Raw genomic sequence first — 14976 nt, 5'->3', positions numbered from 1 at the left:
CGTGCCCAAGATCACTGTCCTTAAAAGGAGAGTCTAGGCAGTGAAATCTGGCTCTGTGTCGTCCGTGTTTCCTCTCCTGGTGTCAAATATATTACCTACAACAGAGACAGGACAATGAGGGGGGGCACAGCTGCACGGTTTTCTGAGACGGGGCCAGAGGTGGGCACGCGGGGTGGGGAGAGAACCCAGCCGAGGAAGCCCGTGTTTCATACTTAAATCACTCACTTCTCAGCCAAGGCTTTATTTAGTTGGGCTACGTGAGCAATGTTAGAAATTTGTAATGATGATTTTTTTAAAAATGTTTTTAAATGTTTTTTTTTTAAATTTTTGTGTGTGAGAGAGAGAGTACGAGTGAGGGAGGAGCAGAGAGAGGGAGACACAGAATTCAAAGCAGGCTCTAGGCTCTGAGCTGTCAGCACAGAGCCTGATGTGGGGCTCGAACCCACAAACCGTGAGATCATGACCTGAGTCGAAGTCGGAGACTTAACCGACTGAGCCACCCAGGCACCCCTGTAATGATGATTTTTATAGGGAAGTCCATGAATGTGTGTTACTGTTGGGGCAGGTTCACATATTGTCCAGGAATAGAAAATGGCTAAATAAAAAACATTTTCCCTGTCCCAGAGAACGTGATGCAGCTATTCAAAGAACGTGGGTGAAGATATGTGTGAAAAATGGAAAATGCTTGTTTGGTTAAAACAAAACAAAACAAAACAAAACAAAAACCTCAGGAGACAAAACTTTATGTCTTTGATCTCCAATTGTGTAAATAAGTAAAATAAATATAAAGGAAAGTCTGGGGGAAAACACCCAATAATGGTCATCTCTGACTGGTAAAATTGATTTTTATTTTCTTCCTTGTACTTTTGTTACTTGTTTAAAAGTACGTAAAAGACTGCCAATTTGTGACAAAAACTGCTCAGCCCTGGGAGGGGGTGGCCAGCTGGCGCTACCCTATTTCAAAACAAGAAGCCTCCTTTGTAAACTTTAGAAAGCACTGTTGGGATTTTCCTTGCTCTTTACAAAGTGCTCCCCAGTCAGTCCCAGGTGCTCCGTGGTCGCCAGAGCGCCGTCCACACCCGGGGTCCGGCCTGCCTGGCACAGCACGGGCTCCCCGAGCACAGGCACCGGTGCACAGGACCGAGCGGTGCGGATTCCTGGGAGCTGCCCAGACGCCCTTCCCGGCAGGGTTGTGAGGGGCAGAAAATTAGGAAACTACGTTTTTCTGCTGAAGAAGCCGTCCGTGCTCTTGCAAGGAGCTAGACAGAGGCTACTTGAATGGAGTGGATGAGAGCGGATGTCCCTGGACCGAATGGCACCCTGACCTGCTCAGTCCTGGGCGTCAGGTCAGAAACACTTAAGGATTTACGCCCCTCTCCTGCCTCTCCCCAGCACACATGGATTTGGAAAGCGGAAAAAGACCTTAAGAGGGTAATAAAGTTGTGGCTCAGTCTTTAGAGATAGGACCACCTGTTGCCAGCTCAGCTAACCCAGGGAAGGACGTGGTCACCAGTGAGTCGCCTGTACAAGAAAGGTGCACTTCGCCTCTGGGCCGCCTCACGGGGACACACGGAAGGGAGGGGTCAGGAGCGGCGCTGTGTTCAGTGACGCTGCCCGGACCTGGGATTTTACTTGAGGGCCCAAAGCGACGTGCAAGAGGCTCTGATTTCAACGGCGACATCGGAGCCCCAGTCGGCAGCTGCTTCCCCCCTCCTCTGAGTCATAAGCCGTGCGGTGTCTCATGCTGCTTAGGGATTTGTATCAAGTATCAGCAGCCTAGGGGAGAGACCTGCGGCCTCCGACCGGCTTCGCTAGGGCGTCACGGCCTTGGGCAAGATTTGAGAAAGAACTCCAGTGACTGAGTTGAAACGACAGGAGGATTTCGGGTAGACTTATCGACGGACATTCTAATATTGAAGACAGACACTGGAACGGAATCCTAAAGGGATTAGCACGTCCATCAGCTCTTAGGATCTTTAGGAAACATGCACAGGAAAGCTGGCTTTGGCTTAGGAATAAGAAAGCTACGCGGTGTGGTGGCTGCGGGTCCAGAGGCCGGGCTCCGGCCAGGCCACCAGCCAGCTGTGAGACCTGGAGGAAGTCATTTAGTGTTTCTGGGCCTCAGGCTTTTTTACCTGTAAAATAAAAGGACTGGATAAAAAGAAGGGATGGGACTAGATGATCTCTAACGCTCCTTCTTTCTCAGATTCCTTGACATTCTCTTCAGCTCCATGAGGTAGTTCTACCATCCTGTGTGCCACTTCCTCATCTGAAACATCTCTCTGCCTCCATCTTCAGACAGGAAAATGCAAAGGTGTTATTTCAAGGGGAATGGTCTTCAAGTGATGACAGCAGTACTAATGACAGCAAGGTCCAGGGTGTCAGAAGACCCGAGGACGGGCCACACGTGCCCTGGGAGCCCTGGGGGGTGGAGTCTGCCCCCCCAAACGCACAGTCTCATTACGGGTAATAATATTCCCCGCATCTAATGGGAGGGGCCAGGTGCTAACCCCAGCTGTCCTGACAGGCAAGGACGCGATGGGAAGGAACAATAGAGATCATGCATTTCAATGATCTAAATTCATAAATGCAGGAGAGAAATCCCTTTTACATAACAGCCGTGTATCTGGTAAGAACTCGATAGAAGCAGGTCCTTTCTGCACCCGCTGGCTCATTTCATTTGTTTGTCCATCGATCTGTTGCTTAGCTACGCAGTGACCGAGGAAGTTCGGCATCGTTGACAGGGTTGAGCTTTCTCATCGTGCTGAGGGTCGCTCACCCACGTCCGTCCTACCCCCGTGAGCGCTGCTTTCCTCGCCATCCCGGGGCAAGTGCCATCTAGGCACCCCCGACCTAGCCGGGTTCCTACAGACGCTGGCGACTGCACTTAGATTTGCCAGCTTCTATTTAAAACTTGCCACCCCAAATCTGGAATTGCGTTTTCACTTAGAGCGGGTTTTTGGGGTGTCTGGGTTTGGCGGGCAGAGAATCTGCAGGTGGTTTTGTGAGGGCCTTCGGTAAAGAGTCCCCACAACTGCTGAGGGAATAAATGATCACGTGGCAAACTGATCAGACCTCTGTCCCTTGGGCTCCTGGGGGAGGAGCCAGTGCTGAGGCGGGAGGCCAGGGTCCCAGTCAAATAATGGGGCTGTGGCTTACCATGTTCTGGTCAGCTGATCTGGTTCTAGAACTAGGAATGTGCACCCACGCTAGACGGACTGGCTTATTCAGTCACTCGGTTAAAACACCGTATTCGTTGGCTGCCCGTTATAATGAAGCGCAATGACTGACCAACTGCCTCTCCAAACCCTTATGGGGGCGTCGGACGGGGACAGAACGGACATGAACGTCATCGCAGAACTGGTGGCCCTTGCTCCAAAAAGAAATACCATTTCCTGTTCAATGTCTGCAGGTTTGAGGAGGTATGATGTTGTGACCCCAAGTTCTTAGGACTTGCTGTTCTGAGGTTTTTGAGACTATGAGACAGGGTGTGAGGAAAACGGGGCTTTTCCTACTCCATGTAAAAATATCTCTGAGCACAAGGCACTGAGAAGCTCTGATTCCCAGGGGCTGGGCCCGGGGCAGTCGCTCAAGCCTGTGCGTCTCTGAAGTGACCCACGTTTTCAATGCAAATGTTTTCAGGGGCTGTGTTTTCCAGCGAGTGATGAAAACGTAAATGTGTGTTACCTGTTGGTGGTAGAGAAATGCCGTCCAGTCTCTCGTCACCGTCCGCTACCTCTGCTGGTGGCAAACACAAAACACGGATCTCGTTAGTTTCAGGGGCACATTCATTTTGCCGAATACAGTGATACAGTGTCAAAACTCCAGTGTGCATAACACATTCGACTCTCTTTCCCCTTTTCAGCTTCTGTTGGCATTACAGATTTTAGTACCCTTGTTTAAATCAAACATTTTAAAAAAAGATAATGATAGGAGGTTTTTTGTTTTTTTTTTTGCTGTCTTGTGGACCTTATTCTAATGATCACTGATGACTTCAGTTCACTTTCACCTGTTTGCAGGGACACAAATCTCCCAGAGTCTGGGGTGAATTGCTTAAATATGATCATCAAAGGCACAGAGGTCAGTGAATCTTTGTGGCAGAATTTCCCCTGGTCATTTCCAGAACCAACCTAAGCAACCCTGTGAGGGAGTCTTAGGAAATCCTGAGAATCAGCCTTTCTTTGGAGATGACTGGACATTGGCCTGAGTTCAGTCATAGGGAAAAGTCAGATGGAATAAGTGTATCTTCAAAAGATTTGTCACAACTGCGTTTCAAAAGGCAAACCTCTGCTCATGTCTGATGTGTTTTAATCTCCTTAAGGGTTTTCCAAAGGCAGATCCTTCAGTCAGAGAAAACCTTCCACTAAGTACAAAAAAGAAAAGTGCTCATTTTTCTCCTGATAACCGATGGGCCCGACAGAATCCCCGGCACGCTGCGGATGGGTCAAAACATTTCATTTTGGCCAAGTGGAGAATTTTGGCGACAGCTCCCCACGTCCCGGGGCCGGTTTCCTCTCCCCGCCACCTCGTGCTGCCTGCACATGCGCACGGGAGGCCAGGCACGTGGGGCCGCCATTTCCCAGCAGCCCGTAATGTGGCTGCTTTTATTGCCCTGGCTTCAGACACGATTGGGGTCAGATGTGGTTGGAGACGTTGAAAGGTTTCCACTCCAGTTGGTTCTCTAACACCTTGTCCTCAGATCGCTACACACCACTGTCTGCCGACCTGCTAAATCCACCACAAAGAAAATGCCCAGCGGAGACACCATGGTCAAGACCAGCTTGGGATGGAGAAGAATGTCTACTCTTCTCCTCTAAAGCGATGTTGTAGGTGAATATTTAATAAGATACGATTCAAGCGCTAGGATCGATGGAAAGATTAAACATTTTAAAATAGGTTTATAGATGAAGTACAGGACATACTAAAATGTTAACAGCATTTCTCTCTGGATGAAAGGCTTATAGGCCTTTACAATGTTATCCTTTGGGTTTTTAAAATCATTCCATATATTGAAAAAATAGTGAACTTGTGTTATTTTTCGTTAAGAGGCATTATTTTCTTCTAACCGGTCTGAGTGAGTTTGAGTGGGGAGACGAGCTCCGTGGTAGTTCCTCAATTGTCCAGGATTTTAAAAAGCCTTCAGCAATAATAACAAGAGCAGCGACCACCACCGTTTATTAGATGTTTACCGTTCACCAAGCAATTTATGTCCATCGTGTCATGTAACGCTTAGAAAACCCTACAAGGCAGGCCTGTTTTAAATCCATTTTAACAACAGAACTGGGATAGAGAGAGGTTAAGAGACTAAGGTAATCTGGAGTGCCCAGCTGGCTTGGTGGGGTGTGCGACTCTTGGTCTCAGGGCTGTGGGTTCGAGTCCCAAGCTGGCTATAAAGATGACTAAAAACAATAAATAAACAAACTTAGAGAAAGAGAGAGAGAGACAAAAGGAATGCAGCTAGTGAGTCAGTCAGGTCCATGCCTGGGCTCTTAATCTCTTTGCTATTAATAATCCAAATAGACATCACTATACATCACTATGAGCTAATTTTTTTTTAAATCTCCAATTTCTAGTTCATTTTATACTTTAGTAACTTTCTCCACTTTACATGTAAAATGATCTTCTATGTAGTTCTAACAAAGCCCTTCCCTTTGTAATTCAGCCATCCCCGCTTTTAAAACCCAGGCCTATGCAATTCTGTGCTTTAAGAAGAACAGAACACACACATCTGAAAAACAGACAAATTATTATATGTAAATTAGTGTGTGCTAGCCGCACGCACGGGGCCAAGTGTCATGGATGAAGAACGTGGCTGTGTTGCTGAAATTTAATTATAACATCTGTCTGTAACCACAAGCTCACGGTCTTTCTTCTCCGGTGACAGTCAAGTTGTGAAATTTAGAAAAGATTGAGCAAGTCCAATAAAAATTTAATAGCAGTGACAGCTTTACTCTTAGATCTAACACAAATAAAAAATTGTGACTTCAGCTCTGAGGAAATAATGTAATGAAAATGATAAAAATCCGCACTGGGAGGGGAAATCATGCCAGTTACAGAAAAACATTATTACCCGTGACGAGAGCCCCGAATGACTTTCTGTCTGCGTCACACGACAGCCTTTCAGATCTGGATGGGACACTTCTCCTTCCTAGAGGCGGTCTGGGCTTCCTTGGGCAGAGAGCTCATGAGCTTGCCCGGCTAGAGTCTGTACCTAACTCTAGGAGTTGAGCCAAATATGACACATAAGGCTGAGGTTGTGGAACGTCTGCGAGACGCTGTCTGTGTTACCGTTTGGACGGGGAGTAAACAAGACAAAAACACGAGAGGGAACAACATCACTGATCCTGGCCTCTCGGTTCCCATCAGCCTCAGGAAGGAAAGGCGAGGGGGTCTATTTTCCATCTTGTGAGGGTCCCACTTTGATGGCGCTTGAGGAGGGCGAAGTGTAATAGAATTTTGATAAAATCAGGAGATGGAGCCTATGTGGTGGGTCACTGCTGATGTGTTGACATCCGGTCTAGCTGGGTTGGTATTTGAGGGCTAGTTTTGTCCTCAGATGCAGAAGGGACCTGGCAGAAAGGTAGAGAAATGCCCAGGCGCCCATCACAAATATCTAGGGGATCCGTGGTCAGACGTGAAAGTGTCCTGAATCGAATATAATGATGCCCAGAGAACAGGGCGCTCCCGCAGGAAGGGGCGGGGCTGCAGGCGGGACCCGCTGGGCTGAGGCAGGCGCGCGTGTGCGACATGTGTGTGTCACGTGAGTTACTAGTACAGATGCCGGATGGTTAAGAACTGTGTCCGCTGGCCCCTCTGTGGGAAAGAGAACCAGGAACGTGGGGGAACGTCCTCACTGTGTGCGTGTGTGGGCGCTGGGGTGGGGGTGGGAGGCACGGAAGGGAATGGAGACCAGAGCTCACAGCCATTGGTCTCTGCATCTAACGGTAGGAAAAAAATGGTGTGGTTGTGGACAAAAGATAGAGGATGAGGAAACACAGTTGTTCTTAACTTGTCAAACACAAGTTTATATCAAGATTAACTTTTTTTTCCTAACCAGCTTTTATAAATGGATCTTTCCCTCTCTCTGTTAAAAAAATGAATGGTGTTGTGTTATATGGAAACCAACTTGGCAATAAACTATTAATAAAAAAAAAAAGGATGGTGTAGGGGCACCAGGGGGGCTCAGTCAGTTAAGCATCCAACTCCTGACTGGCTCCCGTCACGATCTCACGGTTCATGAGTTCAAGCTTCGCACTGGGCTCACTGCTGTCAGCACAAAGCCCTCTTCATATCCCCCCCGCCTCTCCCCTGCTTGTTCTCTCCTTCCCCTCTCTCTCTAAATAAACCTAAAAAGAAAATGAAAGTATAAAACTATACGTTGAACTACACGTTGAAGAGGTTTCCAGAATACCTCACAAAGAGGAAACAAAGTTTAAGGCAAACTTCCCATTTTGGCCATGCGGCCCATTTCCAGTGTTAAAAACCACAACTGAACGGAGTCCATGTGAAGATGGAGTCGGCCCTGTGAAGTGACTCATGAATCAGGCGGCGCCCATCTGGCCAGCCGGAGGGAGCTCCCCAGGGCTCCAGCAAACCGAAAGGTTTTAGAAGATAGACAAGGAGGTCATCAACAGAAAAAACAAACCCAGAACAAAACCCAAACGGTTATTTCGGGCAAGGCCAGCTTCCTTCGGGACAAACGGCCTTATTAGGTGGGTCACCTCCTCTTGCTCTGGGAGATGGTGAGGGACCATGTGACAGGGCGCTTAATGGCGCTGACCAGAAGACTCCTCACTGACCAGTTCAAACTCCATTTCTGTGCGACTGAGTGAGGCCTTAAGCCCCGGTTTGGTGGGGACCTGGCACAAGAGACTAGTTTGGGCCTGCGGTTCCCCCTTAAACAGCAGGAAGCTGGTTCGGTGCGCCTGAGAATAGCCTTCCGTGGCCCGCTCCCATTATACTCAGTGTTCTCTCTACTTTCCGCATCTCCTCCCCTCAGAGGTTTCTCTTCAAACTTAGACTTTTCAGGTCCCCTCGGGACTTGCAGTCCTCTTCCTCAGCGGGAGTCACGTGTTCTGCGGCACAGAGGCCCCTTCCTTCCTCCGAGTTGACCCTGCGGTACCTGAACTGGTAGCATCAGTACTCTGGGTTTACACACTCCTTTTCCCTCAAGCTCCCAAGTTGTTCCAGGCATTTTTCACCCCCCATCCCCCCCCCCGCGGAGCAGGCAGGGGGGCGGGAATATGCGGCCCAACCCCGGGCCACATGCTGGCGGCAGCACTGGGACCAGCGTGTGGAAGAACCGAGAGGGAGCCGGGTGGCTGCTTCCTGGGGGGACTTGGGCCCTTTTCCTCTCTTCTGTGCTTACACAGTACTAAATTCAGTATTCAGTATTAAATTCAGAGTATTAAATTCAGTATTAAATTCACTATGGCAGATTTTAGATTTCTCTCAAGCCTGCCTACTCTACGTAGCGTCTTTGGGTTTGGGGCCTCAGCCATCTCCCCCCACAAATCAACAGGTAAATGAAGTTCTTCCGCACCTAAGCAGCAAGATTGCCAAGGCAGAATTTGGGCAGCACAAGACCATCTTGATACTTACTAGCAAAGACACCATTCTGGTGAAATATGATTTGGGATATAGCACCGAGGGGACACGGCACCAACACAGCATTGGGGCTCAACAGGGGTTAGTTGCTGTGTATCTACCGTGCAGTTCTCTTTGTCACAGCTGTCACTCAACTGTAAAACAGAGTGTTCACCCTGACCCTTTTCTTGGAGACCAGTCTAAGGAGGGTAAAGTCACTAAAGGCGGCCTTTTGGGAGGCAAGTGAGGCAGAGGCGGCAGGCGGCTGGAACAGGAAGGGAGGAGACACCCACTAGCGGGAAGTTACTTCCTAGCTGCTACTCCCTTAATCTACCCTGTGCGACCTCAGGCCGCCATGACACAAGACTCTCAACCTTGAGGGGGAGGAAGGGAGAAGAGAGGAAAGTGGGAGGGGGCTAAGGAGGGGGGAGGTGGAGAAGGAAATGAGAGAACGGACTTGAGCAGGAACGAAGGGGCACCCAGGACGACCACGGAGGTGGTCACAGGTGTCCCCAGAGTCCTAGGGACCTTGTCCCTGGCACAGAGCTTGGGGATGTTGCCACCCTGTGGGTTCCGGGTGGGGGGTAATGGAATAAGTATTTGAATGTCAAGTAAGGTGCGTAAAGAATATTGTCCAGGATCTCATGCAACCAGGTTGTGCTAAACAAGAAAGACCTTTTTGGTGGGGATTATTGTCCCTTCTTTTCCATCAGTTGATTCACTGGCTCATTCAACAACTGTTCTTGTGTGTCCACGATGTGCCACACGCCATTCTAGACATTTGGGATGCAGACTCTGCTCCGGAGGGGCTCTTGGGCAGAGGAGGAGACTGGAATGTCGTCCTCTGGTAGGAGGAGAGGCAGGCAGGAGGGCGGGACTAGCCTGTCTAGGGCCCCCGCAGGCCTTGCGGGAGGGGCGTGTAGAAGGGATAGTATTTGGGGAAGAAAGGAAGCTAGGAGTGTTTAATCAGGGCTGGAGCACGTCAGATGTAATTCTCAGAGAATGGAGTCTAGGGTCTGGGGACATGGCCACATCTGGAGCTGCATGCTGGTGAGCCAGCCATGGCGGGGCAGTTCAAGTCCCGGCTGAGGCTTTAGAATAAGAACAGCACCAGGAACAGAAAGCAAACCACGTGGTTTAGACCATGGATTAGACCAAAGGAGGAGGCCATGGATTAAATGGAAAGCGGTGCTGGAGAACCAGGAGGACAGGCAAAGACAGGGAGACCCCAGAACCCAGGGGAAGAGACTTTCAAGACGGATGAGATCTGACAGAGTCAAAATCAACATGCAGGTCAGGTGCAGTGTTGACGTAACAGAAAGGGAATCCTGTCTCCCTCGTGAACGCAAGCGCGTGGGTAGGGGTGCGGGCCGGAGGGCAAAACGCAGTGGGTTCTAAATGGGTCAGGGAAGCCAACTCAGGAAATGCAAACCCTTTGGAGGAAATCTGACCAGCACCTTCCAGAAAAAGAGACAGTAGTGGTTTTAAGAAACAGTGGGGACAGGGGCTCCCCGGTGGCTCAGTCGGTTAAGACGCTGACTCTTGATTTTGGCTCAGGTCATGATCTCCCAGTTTGTGGGATCGAGCCCCACGCTGGGGTCTGAGCTGACAGGGAGGAGCCTGCTTGGGGTTCCCTCCCCTCCTCCCACATGCATGTGCTGTCTTTAAAAATAAACAAACATTAAAAAATATATTAAAAAAAAAGAAATGGTAGGGATGAAGGAGGAGTCCTGCTCTGTCTTGGGTTGGCAGAGGCCAGGAGGGTGAGGGCACGAACACTTGCTGAGCAGCCCACGGCAGCTCTGTGCTGGTGGCAAACTTAGCACTGCTGATCCTGACTCTGAAAACCCGACACGCAGGCATCGGCCTCGCTGCATCGATGGGGAGCCCGAGGCTCAGAGACGGTCCCAGGAGTCTGCAGATGGCAGATGGGGGCTGGGAATTCGGACCCGTCCTTCCCGTACCTCCCTGCGTTTATTTGCGGTGGTTTGTAGATGAAGAAAAAGGCAGCAGAGGAAACGGAGAGCGCTGGGGGGAGGGGAGCGGATGGTCTACCCGCCAAGCCCGAAAATGTCCGCGGGCGCAGAGGCGTCAGTAGCCGTTATGCTGGGACGACAGGAGCAGAGGGGACGCCCCGCCCCCCGACCTGGACCCGGGGAGGCCCCTGGCGCCCCCGCGCACCGATACGTTCTCACAGGGCCTGTTCACGTCGGCAGATGTCTGGGACCTCACGACAGCTGTGAAGCAGGCTCTAGTTTTCTGGCTGCGTCTCGAGAGAGACACGGAGCCCTGGCGGGGACCGTGACCTGCCCGAGGCCCGGGGCTGGAGAAGAGCAGAGGGAGCGGAGCACCAGGTCGCCCAGCCTCGGCCTCAGCTTGTGGCCCTGACGCTATGACACGTGTCCACCAGTGACACGTGTCAGTGGCCCACTGCTCTTTATAAAGAGCACCAATTAGTATAAAAGGAAGCAAATGGCTAAACAAAAAAGAGGAAAGGAAGATTTTAATAATTAAAAAAAAATCATCCACAGCTAAATACTTGAGTCCTGATGGCTGCTTTACAGAAGCAGGCTCTGCGCGTGAACTCATGAACTGTGGTATCATGACCTGATATGAAATCAAGAGTCAGACACTTAACTAATTGAGCCACCCAGGTGCCCCTGTTTATTTTAAAAATAGTCTTTAGAGGTGTGTGGATGGTAAAAACCTGGCCTCAGATGGATTCTTCACTGGGAAACTGGCTCACGGTCATTTGAGGCCTCAAATGACCAAATCCAAATAGTCATAATTCAACTAAAATACTCTTAGAATCACCAAAGCCAGATTTGAAAAATACACACTTGACTGAACCTATTTCATGTGGTGTTTCTGGTAGGAGGGTTATTGTTGTTATTATTTTTTTTTTTACCTTAAGCAGCTGGTACTTTTTCTACAAAGCCACGTAGAGCCAAACACACAAAAATCAATAACAAATAGAAGGAAATCACTAAGGAGAGACCCAGTCTCACAGATGAGACCCGTAAGGCCACAAATGAGATGGGCCATCTTCTTCATTTATACTATTAAAATTAAACGGCCTGACATAATTTTTGCTATTTCATTTTCAGGTGAATTTCCAAATTCATTTGCCTAAGACTTGAAACTAGAAACCATAGCACATTAGATAGAGCTTTCCCTTCAGAAGACAAAAAGACAGTGAAAATACCCTTGAGCAAAGATTTGTATTTTGTACCATCCAGGATTTCAATAGAGGGCTTCTGCAATTATTTCCTTGCAGCTTACTCATACCTGAGCCTCTTTTTAACCTTCTTCGGGCCAGTTTAATTTGATCCTGCAGGATCTGTACCCAGTCTCTCGGGCCAGGAAGTTTATCCACATGATTAGCGGTACAGTATTTTTCTGTGAAGACTGAAAGAAAACGTGAAATATTGTTAAATACTTTAGCAAATAAAAAAAGCATGCATATCTGAAATAGGAATATATCCCAAGAAGAAAAAAAAGTGTATTTCTAGAAGATGTTAGTTCTGCAGCACGTGTCTTCAATACCCACATGACGGAGGTTGGCGGGGGCCCTGCTTCTACCCAGTGCACTGCACTTCAGAATGAAAGCAGCTATAACATACAAGGGGGCTCTGTCCACTGACTCCACACCCATGGATACGTGTCTTACGGGCGGAGAGGAAAATGCTTCCTTGGGTCCACTGGCCCCATGAAAAAATTCAGCAAATATTACTTTGTTAAATCTGATCTTATGCGAGATTACATAGAAAAATGGTGTACTCGTGGTGATTCCTAACTCAGTCAGTGCTTGATAATAATACCGTTGTGTCTTTTTAAGTTTGTTTATTTTGAGAGAGAGGGAGGGAGAATCCCAAGAGGTACAGAGCCCAAGATAGGGCTTGAACTCACAAACGGTGAGATCATGTCCTGAGCCGAAACGGAGTCAGGAGCTTCATCGACTGAGCGCCCCCAGCTACCCCCGTGCAGTTGTGTCTTAATGACAGTCCCCATTTGTACTTTGAGTCAGCCTCTTGCGAGCTATGCCAGCACTGAGGAGAGCTCCCTGGTAAGCGCGGAGGGGACCGCGGAGAGAGTCGTGTGAGGGGACCAGAGCGAGACAGGACAGTGGCCTTCTGAGAGCCGCACCATGCGTCTGGGAGCTGCGTGGACCTTTGTGACTCCCTTCACTCCTGAGTGCCACTCCCGTCTTTTCTACCTGCTCCCCGTGAGGGCAAGACCTACACTCACTGCCTTCTTGGCTTTTAAAATACTGGTGGTTTTAAAGCTTTAAAGGTTTCTTTTTAAGAAAGAAATGACAAAGGGAAATGTTGACAGACTCAACTATATAAACCTGGGGGAGAGAGGGAGACACAGAATCTGAAGCAGGCTCCAGGCTCTGAGCTGTCAGCACAGAGCCCGACGCGGGGCTCGAACCATGAACCATGAGATCATGACCTGAGCTGAAGTCAGATGCTCAATTGACTGAGCCACTCAGGTGCCCCCAAACTGTAAAATTTCTATTGAATGAAAAAGAAACATTTCCTTGGAATGAGAAAAGCTAGTTGCGCTAAATACGACTGAAAAGTTTCAATATTTACCACCTCCCCGAAAAGAGTTCATTCAAATAAAAAAGCAACTTCAGAAGTCTCTATAGATGAACAAAGTGTATCTAGGAAAAATGTTCAGCCAACATATAAACCAAAGAACTGCAAAACACACCGTATCTCTAAGTTGGAAACACAGTGAATGTTAAGCCAATAACACGGCTAAAGGGGGGGGGGGCCTGGCACAGTCACACGTCACTGTTGGCATAAATGGCAGAACCGTTTTGGGAAATGAGGTGGTTAGTACAGCGCCAGGGGCTTACAGCTGTCAAGCTGGGCGCTGAGACTCCTGCTCCTAGAAACTTACTGCGAGCAAGTCATTTGAAAGAAGCACGAAGCCCATTCACAGGGTCGCGGGTCCAGTTGTGGAGGACACGGTGGAAGGGAAGCGGGGGGCTCTAGGTCCGGAAGAGGAAACGGGAGGGGGTCCCCCGCAGGAAGCCACTGCCGTCCTCTGTGTTAGGGCAGCGCGAGGGAAGGTGGCGGGGTGACTGGAAGGGTATGTAGAACTGGCGTTCTGGGGAATCCTATGACCTGGCAAATGCGGGAGCGAGGGCATGTGTGCGGGGCAAGGCGGGCTGTCCGGGGCTTGGTTTGGGCCATGCTGGTTTGGGGTGTTTGCAGAGCACCCACGTGGGGGATGGCTAGCAGATAGCTCCGCACAGAAGCCTGGATTCAGGGAAGGGGTCCAGGCAGAAGATCTGGGCCTGGGAGGCACATCCCTCTCTGTGGTGATCAGGACAAGAAGACACGGTGGCCAGCGAGAACCCAGCCGGGGAACAGGGTGGGCTGAGGGCAGAGCCAGAGGGAGCCCCAGCTGGGAGGAGATGAAGCCACAGGCGTGGCTGAGTCAGGAGAACCGGAAGTGAGGCCTTGTAAAGACGGCAAGGGGTGCTAATGACAACAGACAACAGTCTGAAGAGCAAGAGAGAGGGTCCAGGGCGGTTCTTGGAGTGACACAGGAGGTCCTCAAGGGAGCGGTGGGTGGCACAAAGGTCATTCCAGAAAAACCGGGGTTCAGTGGGGGAAGGAAGAGATGAGGGGCTGCAGGTGGGGGGGACACACGGGCTTGGTTTACAGGCGGGGGAAGCAGCAGCCTTCCGGAGGAGGCAGGAGGCAGTCCGGGAACCCTGCCGGAGGGACGGAGGCGGTGGGGTCCAGAGGCGGGGGTTGTCCTCGAACGGGAAGAAGCCTCCCCCCTGTGAGCCCAGAGGGATGGAGGATGGAGTGGATTCTGAAGTGGCACAGGCTGGGGCGGTCCCTCCAGACCTCAGTGTCGCAACGGCGAGGGGCACGGAGAGGGTGGGGACGGTGCGGACTTGCCTCTGACAAGAGGAACGGGGCGGCCGCAGCCTGAGGACATGAGGGTGCCAAGCAGAAGAGAAGGCTGCAGTCCTGTGGGCATCTTGCAGCTCGAACTGGGAGTGGCACCACCGGACGGCAGGACCGGCCAGGGAAGGACATCGCTGGACGGTTCCGGCAGAAGGGTGGGGTGTAAAGCGCTTGGAGATGCTGGCTGCAATTCATTTCCCCTGCTCTCTGCACTCTCCCGTTTCCTACCCAAATCCGGGAAGGAAGGAAAGCCAGAGAGAGGCTCACACACTTGGACAAAAGCTCTGGGGATCGGGGAATGGACGGACTAGCAGTGGGGATGGCAAGGAGCTGCCAGAGTAAGGGCGACTGAGTGCCACGTGGGCGCAGAGAGCAGCTGCGGTGGGGCGGCGCTGGGGGAGAAGGTGACGGCGTGGTCGCCAGGGATGAGGGCCAGCCGTGATGTGCCTAGAAG

At 50.3% G+C, this 14976-nt stretch overlaps 1 protein-coding gene across 10 annotated transcripts in view; it reads right to left on the bottom strand.

Annotated features, from left to right (window-relative positions):
• Positions 1–827: 827 nt before the first annotated feature.
• Positions 828–14976, bottom strand: part of BEND7 (BEN domain containing 7) — a 78248-nt gene continuing 64099 nt past the window's right edge. For 4 of the 10 annotated variants that reach the window (XM_029955133.1, XM_029955141.1, XM_029955134.1 and 1 more), the window contains exons 6-8: positions 11875–11994; positions 3688–3741; positions 828–2292 (exon numbers count right to left, since the gene is read on the bottom strand). In XM_029955133.1, the coding sequence (XP_029810993.1) occupies positions 2243–2292; positions 3688–3741; positions 11875–11994 (224 nt within the window). In that variant the 3' untranslated portion in view covers positions 828–2242. Of the gene's footprint in view, positions 2293–3687; positions 3742–11874; positions 11995–14976 lie in introns of those variants that run through there. The other 6 variants (XM_029955139.1, XM_029955136.1, XM_029955137.1 and 3 more) reach the window with 6 other exon arrangements.

Source organism: Suricata suricatta, chromosome 10 (genome assembly GCF_006229205.1).
Source record: "Suricata suricatta isolate VVHF042 chromosome 10, meerkat_22Aug2017_6uvM2_HiC, whole genome shotgun sequence".
Taxonomy (NCBI): Eukaryota; Metazoa; Chordata; class Mammalia; order Carnivora; family Herpestidae; genus Suricata; species Suricata suricatta.
This window is presented reverse-complemented; position numbering and strand designations above follow the sequence as displayed.